Genomic DNA, 12,507 nt, shown 5'->3' on the forward strand with positions numbered 1-12,507 from the left:
GGTGAGGAAGCAGCAGCCAAGACAACCTGTTGCCTCCTGCCCTCTTTGGAAAACCACTCATAGGAATGCACACAGAGAAAGCTGAACTCTGCCCTCTTCCTTTCCATGCTAGCCATGGGTAGGACAGGAATAGGTGGTGGTCATCTCTTGAGACCATCTGAAGCTTAGGTAATTTCCCTGAGCACCAGGTATTTTAGGGATGGGATATAAATCAGGGGGCAAACCCTTCAGTCTGCCTCCCCCAGAGCCCTGTGCAACCTGGAGCATGGCACCGAGTGCCTGTCAGAGAGGTTAACGATCAGGCTCAAGGGTTGTGAGGCCCTCTGGAGACACCTCACTCGTGAAGGGTTTTAAGATCCAGAAAGGCAGCTGGTGATCCCGATCCTGGAAGGAACCAGGAACCAGCAAGGGGAGGGAGGCCGTTTTCTGCTCATCTTTGGAAGCCTACACTGAGAGAGCTCTGAAACCTTCGACATCAGGATGTTGTATAACGCATGGCTTTCCCATAGAAGTTTTTTATTTACATCAGTGCATTTCTGATGGAAACAATTTCTGAACCAGCCCTTATTCCTTTGTCTTCTCTTTGTCACACTTATGATTCATCTCCCAGCCTCGGCTCTCCATATAAAAGTAACTCCAGGAAACTGAATAACAACCCAGGATACCAGGAACCTATTATGCCGAGGAACCAATGAACCTGCATCCTCCACAATTCAAACTTCCATTAGATTAGACAAAGTCTGCTTTTAAATTGTCATTTTCTACTATCAAATACATAGGGGAGTGTGTCAAGGGCTGGGGTGAAAAAAATAGCTTCAGAAAAACATTCTCCCAGCTAGCAGTCCTGCAGTTATCTTTATGTGCAAGAGGATGACCATACCAAATGTACACAACGCGCTTTAAATCAACGCTCGATACAGATAAAAGCAAACAAACTAATTCAGAGCATCTTTTTGGGGCTCAATCTATCAATTCATGTCACATAACTTTATGTACTTACCCAGTCGTGCCCAAAAGCTGTGCAGCTGCCATTTTGTAGTGAATACACAAACGCAGCCCTATGCAACACCTGTTAACATACGTATTAAAGCTTACCATTGCCTGGAGATGCAAAATCCCCAGCAAGTCTCAGCTATTTTTACAGGACAGCTTCCCTAAATTGTATTAGTGCCCCAGGGAGCCTGCGCCACTGCGCTTAGCGGCCACGGAGCACACAGAGGAGTTGTTATGGAGACTGATTTCTTCCCAACAATTACATGGCGTAATTAGTGCTGGATGCTACTACGTAACCATCAAGCTGTATCCATGGGAACTACCTGAAAACCTACACTTACAGGTTTCCACAACGGGGGTGCTTTACAGACCTTTAAGATGCAGTTAAGAGCACGCTGATTACCTTACCTGCTCATCAGGCTCAGCTGAGAAACACCCTTCCTCTTCCAGAGGTATTTTACAGTCCCCATGGTGACTGACAAATACATGTGACAAGAATAAAGTTGCATATTTCATACGGTGAAGGCTGAGCACAAAGTAATAAGACTTTTTACCATCCTTAATCATGTTTATGCATGTGTGCGTACATCCACATGCATAAAAGTACATGTGGCATGTAGGTGGAAGAAGCTCACTTCTACATTTATAAAACAACTTCTTAGCATACACAGAAGAATTGGGGTCATGGAAACTCCCTCTCTCAGATGGAGATGTTTGCCTGCATACAGCAGCACACGAAGAAGAGACTACTTCAATCTGCAACAGAACTAAATGGGCACGTTCAGGCAGTCAAACATATCCTGGTTCTGGTTACGATACACGTATAAAACTCTTGAACACAATATTTCATCCAGAATCCTCTCCCATCAGGGCAGAGATGCACAAGGAGAGCCATTTGCTTCACGTCGGGTGCCAGTGGCAAGACTCTCCTGCAGTGGCACCTTTCTCTGCAAGGAGATATCCCTCAGCAGAAGCAAGGAGCCGACATTCTCAACTAGAGTATTTTATAGCACCTGCATGCTAAGCAGCAGTGCAAGGGAGGAATTAAGAGAAATACAAATAGGAGAAAATGCTGTAGGAAAGGATTTAAGACTATAAAAATAAGGAAAAAGTTGATTTTGTTTTATTTCTCTTGCTTGGTTTGCCCCTGTAGTTAAAGTAGGTAAAATTCTCATGTCAATTGCTATCTGTGGAGAGGAGCAGTGAGCACAGCCAGGCTAAGAGATGCAGAAGATTCACAGTTGTGGCCTCTCCATTTTATGAGAAGCAGGAAAAAATAGATTTTCTGCTTTAATAAAAAAAAAAAGCATCAGTACTTTCCAATCTCTAGGAGTGTTATCCATTTTTTTTTCACTGACATGAAGATGGATCTACTCTATCCTTTCTCTTCAGGACACCACAGGGACCTAGGAAGCACGTAGACAGGCATAAAATGTAAAATCAAAGACCACAGGAGGCATTCTGAAGAGCTGTTAGGTATTTTGGGGGAGAACTAAAATGCTGGTTTGTAAGTACAGCGGGCTACAGTTAGTTACATCAGAGCCATGGCTAAGCTATTCTTTCAGATGCTTCTCCAAAAGTACTTTTGCAATGTCTGGCAGCCAGCACTAAACACAGAGTGACCTGGGGCAACCACTTCTAAAGTTAACAAACAAGGAACCAAAGCAGCTGTCAGGAGATGCTTTTATGGAGCAGGGAGCCTCCAACACGATTCAGATAGGCTGGAGATTACATAATTGGGCATAGGATGGGCATAAAGAAAAGAATTGCACACTCCTGGTCTGATTAAACGAAGCTTTCTTCCAGCTAATGTGTAAAACCAGGGTAAAATCCAGTGCAACTTGACCTCAGTTATTTTGTCAGAGGAGGGAGGAAGGAAGAAATCAAAACGCACCATCCACTGACCCTCCCCTTCTACTCTTCCTCCTTATAAAAGGTGTCTCAGTAGAGTCCTGTTGGAAATGAGCTGAATTCACTACTTCAAGCTTCACTGGGATAACACTAAATACAATATGGGAGCATAAGTTCACAGCTAACCAGTATCTCGCTCTAGCAAAGTGCTGAAACGCCGCTGCTCCTTCCTATTCCTGATTCAAGTTTTTCTGCTGCCTGCCTTTTGGAGTCCCTAGCAGGTTTCATCACCAGATATAGATTGGCAGCCTGAACATAAACAAACTCACTGACAGCACTGTTAGAGCTCATTAGCGTTCTCACCAGCTGCTTCTGTCTGTATATACGAGCATCGCCAGTTTTTCTTTCCAGTGCGTGACCCGTGATACCAGCACAGCTTTCAAATTAAACCAAGAAAACTTAGTGGAACTTCAAATCCTTGCCCTTCTGGGGATTAAATCCGTGCAAAGCTATGACAAAGCATTCCATATTTCTTGGGCTTCTTGAAAGTTTTTGTTTGTTTGTTTTTCAGATCACTTTAGCGATTTTCTTGGCATTCCTCGGAAATCTATACAGATATGACTAATGCACGGGCTATTTGCTTGCACAGCAGAAGCGCGGCGTGTTTGTCACTGCAGATATCACGCAGGGCCATACACACAGATGAAGCCTGTGCTTTGTCTGTCCACGCACAGAGCAACGCTTTGACAAGAAAGCTGTCAAAAATCATTACAGGGAAGAATTCAAAAACCTCATCCAACGATTAAGTTGCCAGAGCCAAGGCAAGGATCGTAAAAACAAGTTACGACCCAGCTCCAGCTTTTAAGTGAATGAAAAATTAGAGGGCAGGGAGGCCAAATATGTGGGCTTCACAAGGAATGTCTCCTCGAATCTTTAAAGGAGCCCAAGCAGCTCTCGTGGCTAGTTCATTGGTGTATGGACACTTAACGAGACCTGAAGTGGTGGCACCAATCTCGGCCCCAGCTCATCAGTCACCCAGGTACAAAGCACCCAAATGGAAAACACATTTTCTGATCCTCGGCACCTCCCTCGAGGCCTGTGCTGCTTGCTGTCTGAGGCCTTCAGCATTCTCCTTTCTTGGCTCATCTGCAGGATAAACATACCCTGGCCTCCAAAGCTGCTCCTTTCCAACTGCTGGTGAAAACTCCAGTCAGGCCGAGAGATTAAGAGGATGATCTAGGGCACTACTCAATACAAGAAAAATGCTCATGTGGGAACGCAAAGCCACTGTTGTTACCCAGAGTGTTTTTTTTTTTTGTTTTTTTTTGTTTTTTTTTTTTCCATTGGATCTCATTCCATTCTGCAAGCCCAGATTCAAATAGTTTCTATCTTTAATCTTTATCCACATTAACTTCCTCCTCCTCCCCCCCCCCAAGGGCGTCACACACTTGGGTTTAAGCACGTTTTTACAGGGCTGGTTAAACACTGCTTTTCTGCACCTTTCCTCCATTCACGACTTAGGATGTGATTGAGACAGCTCCTCGGATCTCGGCAGTGCTGGGTTGGATCAGCGTGCAGTTACGACACTTCCAAACACCTGCAGGAAGCAGCAGCAGCGATCAGGTAGATAGGATTCTCCCTAACCACCCCACGTGTAGCTCTGTGCTTTGTTAGTTACCAAACAGCTGATGAGGATCTCGCAGGAGCTGGTAGAGCAGCCCCTGCCTTTGCGGGTAGCTTCAGCTCGTTGCTTTCTGCCCATCTGGGGCTGTCTTTGCAGTCCCTTTTGGTCCTGTTCTAAAACTGACACACAGTATTTCTGAATTATTATTATTATTATTTTTTTTTTATTATTATTTTTTTTAAGTATTCACTGCCTTCTACTCCAGAATCAGTTGCAGTTCAGCACGGAGAGCAGCAGCTCCTTTGCGTCCTGAATACTGCCTCAGACTGAGCCCAAAAAAAATCTTACAGTGAGCTTTAACATTCTTGCCCTGAGCTTTAAACACTACTGAAAGACATTTAGGAAATTGCTACTTTGGGGAAAATGAGAGCTACAGACAGATCTGGTGTCCTGATTGCTTGTTCCCCTCTTTGAATTCAAGAGGAGGCATATAATTTGAGCACTGGGTTAGAAGTTACAGGAGGAAAAGGACTCATTTGCTCTGTTACAAAAGCCTTCCAAAGCAAGATGAGTAATTAAACCACACACATGCACACAGACCCCTTAAAACTAACGAATAGATTAAATTATCAGTGATACAAGCTAAAATCTTTAGTTGCTACAAAGGCACGGAATTTCATTCACAACAGCGGCTAGAAAAACCTTCGTCTAATTTCTATCTAGAGCTGGCCAAACCCCCACAAATCTAGAAGTCCTTGAACTTTGGGAAAGCTTTGATCCACTCCAGACCTTGTGGCTCTGATTCGCTTCAGCTGGGAAGCACCCAAATCTGCTTAAAATATATTTCACAACACGTCCTTGCCTGAATTTTTTGGGGATAGGTCATAAATACCACATGCAGAACCGTTCCTCATTATTCACAATACCTACGAGCAGAGCCAGCTATTCCCATCTCCAGCCCAGAGCATTAGAGAACAAAAATGCAAGAGCAAGCTTGAGATCAGCTGACTTGCTACCAAGGAGCAAGAAGAAAAGTTAAAGCACTAAAATCTGCAGCCAGAACGCTTGGGAGAAATTCAGACGGGTGAGAAACTCCATACGACTTGCACAGCATGAAACAGTTTGCGAAGCAAAAATGAGCCACAGCCCTGCCTTCTTGTTATCACCAGAAGAAAAAAGAATAACAATTTAACTACAGCTTCTAAACAGGCATGTTGTGCAAGGATACGTTGTTGTTGTTGTTGAAGGTAACAGCTTTATCGTTGCCTTATTTTGACTTATGTGCATTATCCTCAGCCTCTTCCCAGAGGGCATGTGCTCTAAGCCCCCTGACTATCCTGGTGATCCTCTGCTGAGCCCGCTACAGTTTATCAATGTCTTCCTTGTATTGAGGGTCCCGAAACAAGATTCTAGGCCAGACAGAGTAGATCGATGGGCTGAGCTCAATCACACGACGTTCAGGGCAGGAGAGCAACAAAACTGGTGAAGGGACTACAAAATATGACTTCTGAGGAACAGCTGAGAGAATTGGGATTGTTTAGCTCAGAGAAGGCTGAGGGGAGACCTCATCACTCTCTGCAGCTACCTGAAAGGTTGCAGTGAGCAGGGTGTTGGTCACTTTTCTCGGGTGACAAGTGATAGGACACAAGGAAGTGGTCTCAAGTTGTGCCAAGGGAGGTTTAGATTTGATGTTAGGACGAATTTCTTCGTGGCAAGGGTGGTCAAGCATCGGAACAGGCAGCCCAGGGAAGTGGTGGGATCCCCATCCCTGGAGGTGTTTAGGAGACATGGGGACATGACACTAAGGGACATTTTTTATGATGGGACTCCGACAATCAGGCTGATGGTCAGACTTGATCATCTTGGGAGCTTTTTTCCAACCTAAACGATTCTCTGATTCCCCATTCCAGATGTGGTCTAACAAGCGGTGAGCAGAGGGCGATGATTGTTTCCACTGTTTTACTGCCTATGCTACTTTGAATACAACTCAGGATGCTTTTGGTCTTCTTTCCTGCCAGGGCACACTGCTGACTCACGATCAGCTTCCTGTCTACCAAAATCCCTCGATCCTTTCTCACGGAGCTACTTCCCAGCCAGCCAATCCCAACCTGTAATATTGCCAGGGACTCTTTCTTCCTACGTGCAGGACTTCACATTTGTTCTTGCTAAATCTTTTTAAGTCTCTTGTCATCCCATTTCTCCAGTCTGCCCAGGTCCAGAGTGTAACGATGTCCTTTACCATTATTGACTGGTCATAAAACCATACAATATCCTGAGTTGGAAGGGACTCAACAGGATTGTCAAGTCCAATTCCCAGCTCCACACAGCACAACCCAAAAATCAGACCATGTCTGAGAACGTTGTCCAAACACTTCCTGAACACTTCCAGCAGGCTCGGTGCTGCGACCACTTCCTTGGGGGAATCTGTTCCAGTGCCCAACCACCCTCTCAGTGCAGAACCTTTTCCTAACACCACCTAATTGTGTGCCCATACAGGCTAAGTTGGATATAGGAACATTATGGCAGATACTGTCAAAAGCCTTGCTAATATCAACGCAAATGACACCTGCCCTGTGACGATGGCATTGGGAGGGCTGGTATTGATCTTCACAAAACAAGTTTTCTCTCTCGATTCTGGGAAGACATGCTGGGAACAATGGCTGGTGCACACGCTCTCAGGAAGCACATTTTTCTCTAGGACAGCTTTGGTAGGTATTGATTCGTATTACCTGAAATCAGCAGGCCAAACCCTCAGCTGCAGTGATCAGCACAGCTCCACTGAACTCAGTCTGCACGCAGCATTTTGCCTTAGCTAACGATCCTGATTTACCATATTTGTTGCCTAAACTCTTCGAGCAGGTTGCATGGCCAGGCTCTGCGAGTGTCAAACGGGAATAGCAAGGGAAACCATGGAGGTGCAGGACTTGCTTTGTCCTCCTGTGAGGTGCACGGACCTGCTGTGCTCCTGGGTTGGTCTTTCTCTTACCTTTGCAAGGAAACTCCACGCTGCATATTGCCCTGAGGTTGTGCTGCTTCTTAGCTTCGCTGTGTGCAACATCAGAAGGAATCCCAACAGCCCGCTGCAAAGGATGGGGAAAACTTTATTAATGAAGTCTCTTAATTTCAGCTAAGCAGAATCTTACAAGCATCTCAGTTCTACCACAGGACTGAACAGGCAGCCTTCAAGCAGTGTTAATCGTATTTGGAGAAAGCAAGCTGGTTGACAAGAGCTTACATTATACCCAGCAAATCTGGGGTTTTGTTCAGTCAGTGACTAGAGTCTGAGTAAAGCAAGTCTGAGGGTCTTATGGTTGGTCTCTAATGCACTTGCATAATCAGAAAAGTAGAGATTATTGGAAACATGAGGTCAAATATTTAACTTGAGGCATTGAAACAGCTCTGAATAAAGGCAATGCTAATTTCAACAGAAGCCACACTTTTGGCAGCTAACTCACTCCAACCTCCACACACAGGCTGAACTGAAAAATAACCATTGGAAACTTTCTGCCTGGAGTTTTCAAGTTGTTTAAGCTTCACGAAGCCTAAATTCCAATCAAAAAGTCAAATACATCCCTACCAGGTAACAGACAGACAGACGACTCAATAGCATCAGGAACAGAACGCTCCAAAGCTCTGTGCTGAAAATTAAGTGAATTTTGATTCTCAAGCCATAGAGGACAAGAGCCCATCCCATAGCCAAAGCTACTCTTGAAGGAACTGTTCCACATCTCACTGGACCTCATAAAGCTGACAAGCTCTGGCTCTGGATTTTTTTTTTTTCCACTTGCAACATACTTAAAATCCACTGGCTGTGAACAAGGAAACAATATAAGCCAGCAAGAAGGGAGTGGAAAAGGACTTCAAAATACACGTGGCACAAATCACTAGGTTATGAGGCACAGGACATTACGAAGCGCTGTGGGTAACTGCATGGGAAAAGAGATAGGATCCACAGGGCACACACGTGGCGAGGCAAAAAGTGCCTTGTTCCTTGTTTGGTGTGCTGTTCTTGGCAGCTGATGGCCCCTCTGCAGCAGCAGAACTGGTAGAAGATGGTGGCTCCCCAGGTTAGAGGTCCCATGCTGGGCTCCAGCACTTGAGTCGAGTGCTGTTCCCTGCTCACAGCATGTGGGAAATCATTTCTCAGCCACACGTCAGCGCAGGTGGTTTTGATACACCAAGCAGTAGGGTAAGGGAACAGCTGAGGAGTACGAGGTACTGCAATTTCTTACACTTCAGCATAACACAAGACCCCAAAGGACTACCTGCTGTGCCTGTAGCCAAGAAAGCAGGTGATGCTTTAGTGATAAAAGAACCAAACTCAGCTGCCCGTTGCAGATGATGAAGAACTGAGCAGGAGAGCATCCCACCCTGAGAAATCGGTGAGTTCAGTGAAGCAGCACTGCCCAAACTTCTGGAAGATCAGTAGCTGGCTAAAGTTTGTTCCGTGCCTTCTGCCCTGCTGAAAAGTGCTTTGAGTCGGAAGCGATTTGAAGGCATTTCATCTAATTCAGGCATAAAAAGTGAAACAGATAATTATCATACCTGAAAGACTGATGTCACAATTAGACACCGGTTTATTTCATTAAATAAATGCAGCACTTTGTGCCTAACTTCTAATGCTTCAGACATTCTGCACAGGTGGTGCATTTAGCCCCACCAGTCACCCTTTAAATTGTGCGGGTTTTCCATCAGGTCCTTTCCATCTACAAGACACCAGATGACAAGATGTGGGTAAGCAACTTGTTTCTCCATCTATTCCTTTCCAATTATTTTAGAAAAGTGTAGCGTACAGTGCTATCCAGGATGTGTGCTGAAGCTGGGGCAATGGCAACAGAAGCAGGAGGCTACAACAGGGGTAAAATTATACTGAAGTAAAAGAGAAGTATGTCTGGGCTAGCTGAATATCCATTAGTGCCTGAAGTTACACTTGTCTTCAAGAAGAAACAGAGTTCACCAGCTATTGAGAAATAAGTTATTTGGTAGCTAGCTGCAATTTATTTGTATTACGTGCAGTCCACTCTTGAAAAAAGCCACTTTTGTACCACAAACTACAGAGGAATTATTTAACAATCATTTAAAAATAATATCTTTTAACAGAGAATCCAGATACAAATAAGAAAATATGTAACAATCAGGAAATACTTTCACCATCAGTTAGCATGAAAACATTTTTCCCTCTCTAAAAAGAAAATGCTGCCATTAGGCAAAAGACTGGAGAGGAAGGACAGGAATAAATTACATGAGATAATTAAGACCTATAGTGAGCATTTATGTTGTCCTGTGAGAATTACATTACTGGGCAATGAACTTTTGCTACTCAAAATAAAGGGATGCTTGTTAAAGCTTTTCCCTTTTACCCCCAAAAACCATTCTGCCAAGTAACAAAATGTACAAGCAAATAAATCCACGCGCACCCATGCGGTGCTGAAGACTAATACTTTGTAATCTCTGCAAACAGCAAGTTTTACAAGGGCTAATCCAACTTGGGAAGCATTTAAGAGATGCTATTTATCAAAGCTTTGCTACATTAGGTAAGAACTACTTTGCTGGTGACTGGGAGCTCTCCTGGTTCCTTCAAACAATCACATTTACTGCACTTGCACAAACTTCAGCACATTTAAATCTTATGCCTTCAAATGCATTGCCACATGTTCTCTGCAGTTTTATTGGCTTATGCCAGTAAAAACTAGGATAGCTCCAATTTTTTTCTTTTAAACCAAGAGCCAAGGCTGGAATTCAACAGTAATTTGAAAACATTCACATGCCCTGTTACAGAGAGGTTACCTGGCGCAGCAACTGCTGTGAAATCTGTAGAAGTACAGGAATGGAAAGTCCAAGGCACTGAAGAGATCACCTGAGGGACAAAGCAATACGCTCAGTGGAACACAGGAAAAAAAAAAATTACCACTGTTACAAGCGGGGAACAGCAATTATACGAACATTACTGGTTTAACATTCCTTTGAGCCTTTACAGCTGGCTGACTTTTCATTTGTGATGCTTTCCACATTTCTAGTGTGCTTAATGATTTCTCCCTGACCTTGATTCCAGCCAGTCTCAGCCTTAGGTTGAAAAGGAGGAAAGGGATTATACAAAATATAAGAATATTCTTTGCCAGTATACAGCTGATCCTGCTGAAACAACAGTTGCCAGTGGCTAGACAGACATCGCATCCACTCCACTCAGAAGGACGTGATGATTCCTGTTGAAGCAACAGGAAACACAGATACATGTTGGCTGCTTCTTCCTCTGGAATTTGAACTCTGTCACACAGAACAAGTCGAGAGGTTGAAGAGAGTTCTCCCAGATGCAGGCAGAGCTCTCAAGTACTTGCATTTCCAGGAACCTGGGCCCTGGCTGCTCTTAGTAGCAACAATTCCTGGGACTCCTTCATCCCTTGGGTCCCACAGATGCAGATGCAGCTCCTCCTTTCACTTTCTGAAACACAGGCCTACTTCCCTCGCATTTCTGTCTATCCTGGTGGGGAAATGCTATATACAGGATACGAACCACCAGTCAAAAGGGGGAATTCAAGTTTACTTAAATGCTTTTTGGCTTTATTTTTCTGACTGAGCAAGTGAAAGCAACAGACAGACACCTTTTTCCTTCTAACTCTTAAAAGTACGAGAGCAGTATTTTCCACCATCAAATATTCAGTTTCTTCAATTTTAGCCTCTGATCTTTTGCTACTTCAAATCCTGCCACAGGGCTAAGGGATGGGCTACATCTCATGAAAACAACAAACCAAAATCTTTGCACAGCACTGAGGGAAACACAGAGAGGGAAGCTCAGATCTGTCGGGAGTGCTGCTCTCAAGAGGACATGTTCAGGAAGGGAACCTTTGTTCTTTGCCATGTACCACCTCAAAAGCTGTTGTTTGTTGGCTGCCCTATGCTGCTTCTTTGCAAAGGGCAGTTAAGAAAGATATTACCAAATATCAAACACAAATTACACAGTGTCAGGTACCTTCCTCTCTTCTTCCTACAAGATATCATCAGTCATACTGCAGTTGAATTCCACAGCTAACTTCCACAGGGTCTGGCCTCTAAAAACCTTCATGAAAAGGAAAGGCACTCCAGAAACCTAAAAAAAGGAGCAACTCAAACCACCTTACCTGCTGGATGGGATGCGGAGGCCAACAACACCACACTGAAAAATAAAAAAAAGATTAATTATATATTACAGTAGTTATGACACAGCCCCAACATTATGAAATGACAGCTTTGCTTTTTTTTTCATGGTGAAAACTATTTCAGTTATATAGAATAAATGAGGAGTAAATAATAATACTAAAAAAGGTAGCTGGAAAGGAATCTCCAGGGTTGCCACCTCTAACTTGCAACAGGGCTATCGCCAATAGTTTATCATGTCCTCTGTCTTGTGTGGCTCTGCCTGAAAATACCTCAAGTCTCAAAAATCTGCCAGCATGGATACTCCACACCTCTCTGGGTGACTTGTTCCAGGGCCACTCTACCCTCCTAACAAAGAGGTTTTTCCTGATGTCCAGTTTGCAAATCACCAAAGCTACAGTTTATGACTTCTGTAGGGAACTGCAGACTTGAGCGACCCTCTGTCCAAGGATGAACTTCAACAGCGTGCACAAATGTCTGCTTTGCAGAAATGCCCATATGTTGTGGAAGAGAGTTAAATACCCAGTCCGATGCAAGCAGTTGTACATTCGCTGCACATTCATGCCCAAAAATGTTAAGTGCAAAAAGAGCAAATGCTGAAATGAAACAAGTTCTAAAAAGAAAAAATATGCATGAAATCGAAACAAAGTACCAGCCCAAGTGATACACAGATAGAAGAGAACAAGAAAATCTGCTGTGACCAGTTCTTTTGCTGGAGAATTACTTAAGACTTCTGAGATCCTACATGGTCTTCATGCTCCGAGTTTGGAGTACAGGCTGTGCAGAGCCTCCTTCAGCACTGTTGATTCTTATAAATTTCTGTTTTCTTTTTCTCACCAAAAACTTTTTATTTCACATTGTTTCAATGCTTAAAAGGCTACAGAAAGATACTCTGGAGCATTATAGGA

At 43.9% G+C, this 12,507-nt stretch overlaps 1 protein-coding gene across 6 annotated transcripts in view; it reads right to left on the reverse strand.

The window, feature by feature from the left end:
• Nucleotides 1-12,507, reverse strand: part of TMEM241 (transmembrane protein 241) — a 47,063-nt gene that overhangs the window by 12,783 nt on the left and 21,773 nt on the right. For 2 of the 6 annotated variants that reach the window (XM_084507399.1, XM_084507398.1), the window contains exons 11-14: nucleotides 11,584-11,618; nucleotides 10,256-10,325; nucleotides 7,455-7,548; nucleotides 4,218-4,441 (exon numbers count right to left, since the gene is read on the reverse strand). In XM_084507399.1, the coding sequence (XP_084363525.1) occupies nucleotides 4,412-4,441; nucleotides 7,455-7,548; nucleotides 10,256-10,325; nucleotides 11,584-11,618 (229 nt within the window). In that variant the 3' untranslated portion in view covers nucleotides 4,218-4,411. Of the gene's footprint in view, nucleotides 1-4,217; nucleotides 4,442-7,454; nucleotides 7,549-10,255; nucleotides 10,346-11,583; nucleotides 11,619-12,507 lie in introns of those variants that run through there. The other 4 variants (XM_084507395.1, XM_084507394.1, XM_084507397.1 and 1 more) reach the window with 2 other exon arrangements.

The sequence above is a fragment of the Aythya ferina genome (assembly GCF_964211825.1).
Source record: "Aythya ferina genome assembly, chromosome: 2".
Lineage (NCBI taxonomy): Eukaryota > Metazoa > Chordata > Aves > Anseriformes > Anatidae > Aythya > Aythya ferina.